The sequence below is a fragment of the Colletotrichum siamense genome, assembly GCF_013390195.1.
Source record: "Colletotrichum siamense strain Cg363 chromosome Unknown KSG_Cg363_contig03, whole genome shotgun sequence".
Classification (NCBI taxonomy): Eukaryota; Fungi; Ascomycota; class Sordariomycetes; order Glomerellales; family Glomerellaceae; genus Colletotrichum; species Colletotrichum siamense.
The window spans coordinates 7,211,307-7,222,484 of record NW_023501016.1 but is presented as its reverse complement, the minus strand read 5'-3'; the positions used below and the strand labels follow the sequence as shown (position 1 = coordinate 7,222,484).

Here is an 11,178-nt window from a genome sequence, read left to right as displayed (position 1 = left end):
TTTAAAACTTAGTTAATTAATTTTTTACTTTTTTAAACTTTAAACTTATATTAATTTTATTTAAGTTTAAAGTTAATTAACTTTTTACTAATTAAACTTAGTATAGTTATAACTTAAGGAAATACTAACTAAGATATCTAACTTAGTAATAAATTTATAACTTAGTAAAGTTAAAATCTTTAATTACTTTCTAAGCCTTTATTATTAAATAACTTCTTATATAGAAAACTTTTATAGTTAATAATTTAACTATTAAAAAGAGTAAATTAAAGTAATTAAAATAATATAAAGTTTAACTATAAAAGTTAATTAGTTAGTAAGATATAAAGGAATAAAGTTATTATATATAAAAAAAAAAAATAGAAGGGATTTAATTAAGATTAATTCCTAAGATATTATCCTTAGATTAAGACTTATTATTAGTTATAAATAGTTTTAATAAACTTAATATTCTAATAAAGTTATAATACTTCTCTATTATTAGTAGTTTAATAAAGTTATTAGTAACTATCTTATAAATTAAGATATAGTTAATTTTAAAATCTCTATTACTAATATTATTAATAATCTAATAATACTTAATCTTAATATAATATAATTTAAGTAACTATTTACTTAATAGATAATTATTAAGGGTATTTATAGAATCTATATATACTTAGAGGGGTAATTAAATAAAGATATTTATCCTTTAGAAAAGATCTATAATATATAGTAAAGCTTTCCCTCTAAGTATTAGATTTATCTACTTAGCTTTATAGGTTAATATAGCTATAAATAATTATAGTACTAATTTCTAAGTAATTAGTGCTCCTTTATATATAACTATATAACTAGCTATTAACTTACTTATTCTTTTATAATTAGACTAGCTAGTATTATAGAAAGCTAATAATTTAAAGTTATTAATAAAGTAACTTAAGCTACTAAAGTAGAGTATTAGTTATTATAAACTATAGAGATATCTCTATATTAATCTTAGTAGTTTATTATACTTTTTAGAAGTATATTATTAATCTTTAGTAGCTTTACTTATAAATATTATAATATCTAGTTATATACTATTTATAATCTATTATAACTTACTTAGATTACTTTAATATTTATATATCTTAATAAACGTTTTATATTATTCTATAATCTCTAATAGCTAAGTATTACTAAGGGGGTAAAGTATTTAGTTATATCTAATAATACCCTTCTTTATTAGTATATTATTAATATATTTAGTTTATAAGATCTAGAGTTATTTTATTTTATAATAATACATAATCTTAAATTTAAGAAACTATTATACTTTACTTAAATCTTTAATTTAGAAGAAGTTATATAAGTTATTTTTAAAGTTATTAACTTACTTAATATTAAGTATAGTAATAAGTATATTATTAATATAAAATAATATTATAATATTATTCTTATTAATAAGAATATAAGGTTTTTTTAGTAGTAATTTAAACCTTAATTATTTAAAGATAGTAATAATTTATTTATACTAAAGAAGAGGAGATTCTCTTAACTTATAGAGAGCTCTTTTTAATCTATAGAACTAATTAGATCTATTATTAAACTTATAGAGTTAAGTAATAAAAATATCTTAATCTCTTATAAAAGTATTTAGGAAAGTTATAACTATATTAACTTAGTGAAGTTTTAGATCTTTAAGTATTATAATTAGTAAAAAGATTTATAAAGTAATAAGATTAATAATAGTAGTATAAATTATTTTATTATCTTTATCTTAAAAGTTATTATAAATAACTTATTTTACTCTAACTCTATTAAGCTTTTTATTTATAATAACTTTCTTATTATATATCTATTTATTTAAGAGATATTTAAAGCTATCTAAAAGCTCTTTAAGCTATTAGTAATCTATTTCTTATAAGCTATTAACTTAAATCTTTATAGTATTAAAAATAGTTAACTTTAGAAGTTCTTTTTCTATTACCTCTTATTTCTTAAAAGTTATAAATAAGTAAATTTTTAAGTTAAAAGCTTATAATAAATTAGATATTAAGAAAATAAAAATAATTAGTTTTTAATCTATTTTATTATTAATTAAATTAATCTCTATAGCTCTTATTTTATTAAATTCCTTATTAAACTTCTTTATATTATATAATATCTAAGTTCTAAGTATCTAAATTATTTAATTAAAAGAAAAAATAATTACTTTTAGTAATCTTATAAAAATAAAACCTCTATTACTATTTCTTAGCTTTCTTTTTAGTTTTCTTTATATTAAGTAAGAAGTTTAAAGTGAAATACTAAGAGAGTTTTATTATTATTATAGATTATTAGTTAGTATTTATTATTTCTAAGGAGTAATAAAAAATCTCTATTTTAAAAGAGTAATAAGAGAATATTACTTTAAAAAAGTAATAAGAGAATATTACTATAAAGAAGAAACTTCTTTTAGTATTAATTATATTTATATATTTATAGTATTAATATTTAGTATTAATAAGTATAGTTTTAGATTTAAAGTTAGTAAACTACCCTTTTTACTACTAACTTCTTTTTATTCTTAAAGAAGCTTATTTTTTTATTTTTATTTATTATTACTTTCTAAATCTTAAGTTTCTTCTAAATATAAATTACTTAGTTCTTCTTATTATTAATCTTATTTAGTAGAATAATAATAATAGTAAGACTTAATATTTATAATATAAAGCTAAAACTTAGCTTTATATATTATTATTAGTAATTTATTATTATACTTATAGGTCTCTAATTTAACTTCTTCTCTTAGCTATAAGTTATTAAATTTAACTAAAAAAAGCTCTCTTTTATCTTTTTTAAATATTATATCTCTTACTTACTAAATACTATTAGTTTTTTTAATAAGAATATAGAAGATATTACTATAGAAGTTATTATATCTTATAAATCTTCTAAGTTTAGTTCTAAGTTTTATCTTTTACTCTTTTATATATAAATAGCTATTTAAGTAAATATAGATATAAGTTTAGTAGCTTTAGTAGTAGAGGTAATATATATATAGTTTTCTTATAATAAGAAATATATTAAGAGTATTTATTAGTTTTTTATAAAGATTAATATTACTTTTATTATTAAATAATAGATTTCTAACTTTTATAGAAGTCTTTATTAATTAGAACTAAAAAGACTTAAGAAAGTTACTTCTATATATATTACTTATACTTTTTACTATATAGCTTTACTAAAGTTTTCTACTCCTCTATTTTACTAATAAGAATAAAAAGCTACTATCTCTAAATAGAAACCTTATTCTTAAGTAAAAAGTTCTATTATTTTAAAAAGAACTATATTATTATTTATAATAACCTTAGAAAAATAAATAATACTATTTATTATTATAATCTTCTTTAGAAATTAGTTTTATAGCTAAATAGCTACTTCTTTCTTTAATTTAAATATTTAGAACTATTTATAAATTAAAAAAGCTTCTATAATATAGAGATTATAAGTAATACCTCTAAAGCTTTATAGTATTAATTCTAAGAAGTTAATCTAAAGCTTTTAAAAAGCTTAAGTTAGTAGTTTTTATTATTTATTACTAAGTTACTATATTAATTCTACTATAAAGTAAATATAATACTTATATTTTATAAGAAGTACTCTAAAGAGGTTTATATTAATATCTCTTATAGTAATAATAATTACTTCTCTAAATAGATATTTTAGATAAATATAAAAAGTTTAGTAATTTAGCTTAAGAGAGCTAAATTTATTACTCTAATTAGAAGGATAGATCTAAAACTAAAAAACTTATATATTTTATTTAAAATTATTAATAACTTTAGATATATTTTTATAAACTAAAGTATTATCTAAACTATTAAAATAAATACTTATTTTCTAAAAAAGATTAATACTAATAATTTATATTATATTATAAAGTTTATAAAAAGTACTATATAGTTAGAAAGTAATCTTTTTACTACTTAGCTTAATAGTAATTACTTTAGCTATACTAATAACTTAGCTAATTCAATCCTTTCTATTTATATAGTTTATAGTTAATCTTTAAAAGAGATCTTAAAAGTCCTTAAAAATAGAGAGATTATTAAAGATATATTTATTAATATTAATATTTAGTATAAAGAAGTTTATTCTCTTAATAGAAACTATAAATATAATATATTAGCTTAATTATACTTCTTAACTATTATTTTCTTCTTTATTAGCTTCTTTAATAGTATTATATATAAAAAAACTATTAATCTCTATTTTAATAGTTTAGCTAATAGATCTATAGATAGAAAGTTTAAACTTCTTTATTAGTTACTTCTTAACTCTCTATATATAGTTAACTTTATATAGATCTTTAGTAAGAAATTAAAAGTTAAAGTATAAACTAAATACTTTAAATTTATTTATTAGGAATAATAGAAAAGTTCTCTTTTAAGTTTAAGCTATTAAGGTATCTATATAAACTTTAGATTATTAATTAATATCTTATTTAATACTAAAGTTTCTAAAGATATTATTTTAGGTTTAACTTTCTAAAGTAAATATTAAAGTAAATATTTAAGTTATTAATTACTAAGTTTATAGTTTATTAATATATTTAAACTTATTATATAATAAAATATAATATTTATAATACTTAAAGGAGTATTTATTATACTTATTAGAGTATAAAGTTATCTTTCTATAATAATAGCTATATATTTTATATTTATAAAAGTTTTTAAGATATTTAATATTATATAAAATATAAGGATCTTATACCTTAATATTTTTAGACTTAGGTATTTAAGTTTATTTCTTTATAATAAACTTCTTCTTATTTAATAGAGCTTTAATACTTTAAGAAGCTTACTTATATTATTCTTTTTTATTTAAACTTTAGAGCTTTTATAAGAAATTATTATAACTTTAAATCCTTATAATAAAGTTATTCTTTATAAAGTTTATTTTAATTTAATTAAAATATCTAAAACTTTAGATAAATCTATAAGTAAGAGCTATAGTTAATAAGCTTATATTAAAACTATTTAATTTATTAAAAATTAAGTAAAGATCTTATATAAAATCCTTAGTATTACTATAGTTAACTTTAGTTATTCTATTCTAGTTATTATAGATTTTATTTATAACTAACTTATTAAACTTCTAAATATATTCTTTAGTTTTAATAAAAATATAAAAAGCTAAAACTATAATAAAAAGATTATTATTAATTATTTCTTCTAAAAGATTATATTAGATCTTTTTTATAAATAATTATTTAGTAAATATAAAACTTATAAGTATTAAATTATTTAAAGAGCTTAGATCTTTAATTATTACTATTTTATTTTTTTTAAAAACTATATCTCTATTATATCTATTTAGTATTCCTTTATTTATTAAGTAAAAGAGTAATTTTATTATTTTAAAAGTATTCTTAAGATTAATTTCTTATAACTTAAAGTTTATAGCTTTAGTTAGTTTAAAAATAGTATTATATACTAAACTTTTTAGATTTAATCTCTTATTAGCTACTTTTTATATAGCTACTTTAGCTATAAAGTTTATTATAAAAGAAAAGAGAGAGTTAGATTAAAATAATCCTCTTTTAGTAGAGCTAAAAGAAAATAAAATTAAATTACTAATTATAGATATATTAATTTATTTAATTAATTTAATAGTTTAAGAGAGGTTTAAGTAGTAATTATATATAATTATTAAATAGTTATTAAATAGTTATTACTATATAACTATAATAAATATTAAATAATTATTAATTTTAGTAGTTTAAAAATTAAAGAGATTTTATAAGTAGAGGATATATATTATAATAGTTATAATCTCTACTTAGAAATATTACTTCTAGTAATTTAGTAATCTATTAATTACTTTTTAATAATTACTAAACTATAAAATTAAAATCCTAATAGCTACTTAGGAATAACCTTATATTTTAGTAAATAGATTTAAGTATTTAGAGGACTTATAACTTATATAAAGTAGTTTAATTAATCTAGCTATAAGCGCTAGGTGTAGCTAGTTATAAAGTAGTATAGCTAATCCCTTACGTAAAGGTGGGATTTAGGCTGGGATTTAGGCCTTAGGCCTGGGCCTAGCTAACTACTATCTCGTAGGGGTAGACTGGTAAACCGTTTAACTGCAGTTGCAAGCAAACTGCAATATATATACTTAATTCGGTAACGCAAGTCCAAGATCTCCATATTTTTGCATGCACGTTGGGCATTCGAAGAGTTTCACTGCAAGATCAGCAGCTGAAAGATCAATTATTATTCGCTGTGCTTGCGGGCTAGGGCGGCATCTCGTACTTGGAATCTTACCGTTCGTTGGTATTCGACAATGAAAGTTGTGTAATTGGCTGAACCCCCACCCCCTAGAGATGGCGAGCAAGTCAGCCCGGGGTTTTTCGAATGCCTGTCAATTAGCAGGAGCCACTGCTATGTTTTAGGCAAACGCAACGGTATGGATCAAGTCCGAGAAGACTAGCATCGCGCTTTGGGTAATTAGAGGAGGCTATGGCGATCATCTCGCCGAGCTCTGAGGGACCGTCAAGACTCATTCAGTCTCGAAACATGCCTGCTAACGGTTCATCAAATCCGCTTCCCTTCACTGCCACTTGAAAGCGAAACTGGTCTGACATAATCCTGGCGACGGATGACTTCGACAAGACTTTATTTGGAGGCTCGCCCACAGCGGATGTCGCAATGTTTCTACCTCTCTCGATCATATCCAAATATTCTTTGACGTCTCCAATACCAACCCTCTCCCAATCAGCGCTCAGTAGCCACGAAGAAATCGACGACTACTCTTCTCGTAGAAACCCGGTCAAGCGTGACAAAAATGCCGTTGGGGGGTTCCGGTCCTTGGGCTATTGCAACTATGTGGTCTTTGACTGCATTGACGTTGGCCTTCGTGATTCTACGCACGTACACACGAGTGGTAATTGTCGAGGCTTACGGGGTAGACGACCATGTTTACAACCTCGCTTTTGTATGTTGCCTTTACGTCCGAATCTTGCCCATTCGTGCTGACATGCGTTACAGGCGCTTCTCGTATTCTACACCATATTCACAACCATATCAGCAACTTATGGCTTTGGTCAAAGTATAGACGACATATCTGATCCCGACAGCATTGTTGATGCGATTCTTTTCGAAGCGATAGGACAAACGTTTGCTGTCGTCGGCATGGCTATCGCAAAGTGGTCGTTGGGCCTGTTTCTTCTCCGCTTAGTAAACAAAGTATGGCACAAGATCGCAATTTGGATATCGATGGGCCTTCTCATGGGTGCATCCATCTCAACTTGCTTCGTTTTCTGGTTGCAGTGTACACCACCGCGGTATTTATGGGACCGTCGGATACCCGGAGGATACTGTCAGATTGACTCAACACCAGTTTCAATGCTCCTTTGTAGTAAGTCTTACTGGGGCAAACGTTCTTTCGGAGCGGCTTGTTGACGATATTCAGTCCTATGCGTCGTCGTCGACTTCTTTTATGCGGTATTCCCGTGGAGCTTCATATGGGGTTTGCAGATGAACACACGCGAAAAGATTGTCATTTTGGCTAGTCTTAGCCTTGGAGTATTGTGAGAGAACCATTCCTGTAAGACGCCTTGTCTAATCATGCTTCAGCGCCGGCGCATGTGGAATCAAGCGAACGATCGAAGTGCCTGCACTTTTAAGTTCCGACTACCTGAGTAGATTCTCCTTGCCACCTCCCTTCGCTACCGCGCTGCAGCAGCTACTAAAGGGTTGCAGAGGACACCGTGGGCCTTATTGTTTGGTCAGCTGCTGAGATAGCAGTCACAATGATCTGCATCGGCATACCCGTCTGCCGGCCGCTTTACAAGCAGTACTTGGACAGATTGACCTCGTCAGATACCGGTCAATACCATGAACGCAGTCACGGCGGCTCATACGGTTTGAGAACATTCGGTGGGACAAGTATGCGACCTGGACTGGGCAGGGACGAGGGGTCGGATGGGGTCGGCTCCATCACAAAGGCGGAACGAAAGACTGGGCGTGGCGGTCGTTTTTCGAGACCTTCCTCCGTGGGCTCAAAGCCTGTGAGTGGGGACAATCAGAGTGACGAGGAGATCCTAGGCCCAGAGTTCCAACGAGGTTAAATGACCGCATAACACCCAAAAGACGGGAACACGACTGTTAACGGGCGGCCTCATTTCTCCTATGCAACACTCAAATCGATGCTCTCTATCTTCCACAGCAAACATAAATTGATGTATTTTGGGGAGTCTGGCAAGCATTGCTCATCTTGTGCTCATGGTGGGGTCTTATCGCATGCCTGTTCTCTGGCCTTACCTCGGACTGTGGAACGCCGGAGAGGACAAGGGTCCATACGGAACCCCGGGTTGCGCCCCGACCCTAGAACATCAAGAATTCCGTCGCCCCAGTGCCGTATGTCACATCTCGCAAAAAGATAAGAGGGGAATGGCGGGGAAGCAATCAGTGAATCCCCGACATGCCCCATTCGCTTGCGCAAGGAATGGGTTGGATCACGCTTAGTCCACACGTTGTTACCTGCGCTACCTTGACCGTACTGCAGAGCATTTTCCAAAGACAGTCGATGATTTTGCGATATTTTTAAATTGTTTCCACACATGCCGAGGGCCTGTTACTGCGGAACTTGAGAAAGGCCCACATTTGGTGTGTCACCTGTTTTGCTGTCATTCTAAGTCTTCACGGTCGGCGACAACACTTTGCCTGTGAAAATTTGTTTGGGCCGCCAAAGTGCGGGGCCTCTCTCCAGCATTGCCTCCCGCCAGTGCGCTAGTACACCTGCCGCACGTGAGAGACTAGCCATGGCGACAATAATATCGGTCTCAAAGCCCATGGCAGTATACAGGAAGCACCCGTACAAGTCGGCGTTTGCTTTGAGGTTGCGGCTGGTAAAGTACTCGTCATCGTTTGCGACCCGGTCGATCTCCAATGCGACGGCCAGCATTGGATTCGACTCTACCTTATCCCTGTGCTGGTCGATCATCCGGTGGATGAGCTTCACGCGGGGGTCGACGGTTTTGTATATGCGATGCCCATATCCATAGAGACGTTGCTTGTTCGTTTTCACGGCCGTGATGAGACTGTACACCTCGTTGGGTGTTTTGATCTTTTCGAACGTCTTGTATGCCAGATCGATGGCGCCGCCGTGCAGTGGTCCATATCCGGAAACAATTGCCGAAATGCAACATGATAAAGGGTCCGTTAAAGTCGAAGCCGCGTGCAAGAATGCGGCTGTTGAGTTGGTCATTTCGTGGTCGGCGTAGAGAATCCATAGCTTTTCTAAGCACCTCTGGATCCCCACGTCAGGCAGAGCACTGCTTCGTTGGCTCGGAACCCCATCATGCGTACGACATTCGCAACGAAGGAGTCGCTCGGGTGAGCTGGCGTTAGGTCTTTGCCTCGTTTGTGACAATAAACGAGTGCAACGACGGTAGCTAGCGCTGACATGCATCTAATAATGGCCGCGTCAACCTGGCCCGCACGTCCTAAGTAAGCCGGCCTAGCAGAACCCATTATGCTGATGGCCCCTTCATCCTGGCTTGCATAAGCCGCAATGCCAGCAATCATCATCGTGCTGGTTGACGAATCTCTGGAGAAAGAGGCAATGGTCTGAACCACATGTTCCGGCGGAACGCAGCTTGCTGCAAGCTTCCGTTGAAAATGCTCTTTCTCTGGTTTGTCGGGTAACTTCCCCCAGATAAGTAGGTAAATTACTTCCTCATAGTCATGGTTCTCAAAAAGATACTCAATGGAAAACTGGCGGTATTGGATGTAGCCCCGCTGACCATCGATGAAGGTGATATTTGACTTGATGCAGGCCGTGTTGAGATACCCAGGGTCAAAAACCCGCAAACCAGACTGGCTCTGATGAGAAGGGTCAACAATGCGCCCAACATCCACCACATCGATAGCGTTCTGAGTGATGGGAATCAGATACTGGAGATCTGTGCGATTATCTCTCACCGTCAGCGTGCCAGATGATATGTCGGTGATGGGCTGCAAGAAATGTCCGGGAAGTTGTAGTAAAGTCCATGTATTGTTTCCGAGACGTGATAGGATGTGTAGTCCAGCAGTCGCAACACTGAGAGACTGCATGGCCACTTGACGGACACAGAGAAAAACCATTGTGGTTATCACCCTGCCAACGTACCAAGCAAAATCCAAGCAACCAGAGATGTTCTTGCCCATTCTGAAGGCAATGCCCAGTATCTGCAAAAGGTACGACAGCAAGCATATCGTGGGAGTTCTGGATGCCATGATCGTTCTTGTTCGATATCAATGAATTGAAAGAAAGAAAGTTGTACCTTGAATAGTTCCGGGATGCAATCCAGTGCACCTGCTGATATAACCAATCTCTTCCGCCGACCCCCAAGTGGCCTCTTGGTAATCAGCTTCGATATTTGATTCATGAGTCCACTTGCTAAGAAATAATGTATGCAGACTCTGCGCAAGCCAGCACGAGACTGCATCATATCGCCACCGTTTTGGAAGAATGTATGTGGTATTGCGTACGCCGTGGATCAGATACGTCGTACGATGCGTTGGCATGCACTCACACCTTCTCATTGAGGACAGGTCTGGCCAGACGGCCGCATGATAGGTACACTTAAATGGCGCAAAACGAGACTTCGAGCTGGGTGCAGCACATAGCTGTCAGATCATGTTGCACGCGAGATTCCGAAAAAGCAAATGATGTTTAGGGGTGCAGTCCATTGGCCGATGCTTAAAGTCGTGATTGGAGCGCAAAACGTTGAGGACGTGAGACTCCACGCATGTGCGTCTTGAAATCGCCGCCCACCTTCACCACAGACCCTCCGAGATCAATGTTGATCAGACGTAGCACTGTGATGTACGGAGAAGTTCTGACCTCTGATTACGCCAGGCTTCATGCCGTGATTCATTGGTGTTCCTTCCGACGGCGATCAGCCGTCAATTACTCGCCAGTGCCGAAGCTACTATGACACGGTTATCGCAAATATGGAAACTCAGAGTCAGTATGAAAGCTAAAATTGGAGAATCAAACAATGACTAAGAGACTAAGGTTTGGGGTGTTCCTCGCATTACTGGGTGTATCCACCATGCACCCCTCGGGCCGTTTTGAAGATCCCATAAGCTGAATGAATCAATTGATTTCACCCGAACTGTATGTTACGGGGATATTCAAGAAGGTTACGGGGTTTGAGATTTGAACGACATGAAT

The 11,178-nt window shown here is 31.7% G+C and overlaps 1 protein-coding gene across 1 annotated transcript; it reads left to right on the top strand.

The window, feature by feature from the left end:
• Positions 1 to 6,801: 6,801 nt before the first annotated feature.
• CGCS363_v005909 (uncharacterized protein) lies at positions 6,802 to 7,378 on the top strand (the record flags this gene model as incomplete). Its single annotated transcript, XM_036637758.1, has 3 exons — positions 6,802 to 6,951; positions 7,005 to 7,202; positions 7,376 to 7,378. The coding sequence occupies 3 exons, from the start codon at positions 6,802 to 6,804 to the stop codon at positions 7,376 to 7,378; spliced, it is 351 nt and encodes a 116-aa protein (XP_036498816.1).
• Positions 7,379 to 11,178: the final 3,800 nt, after the last annotated feature.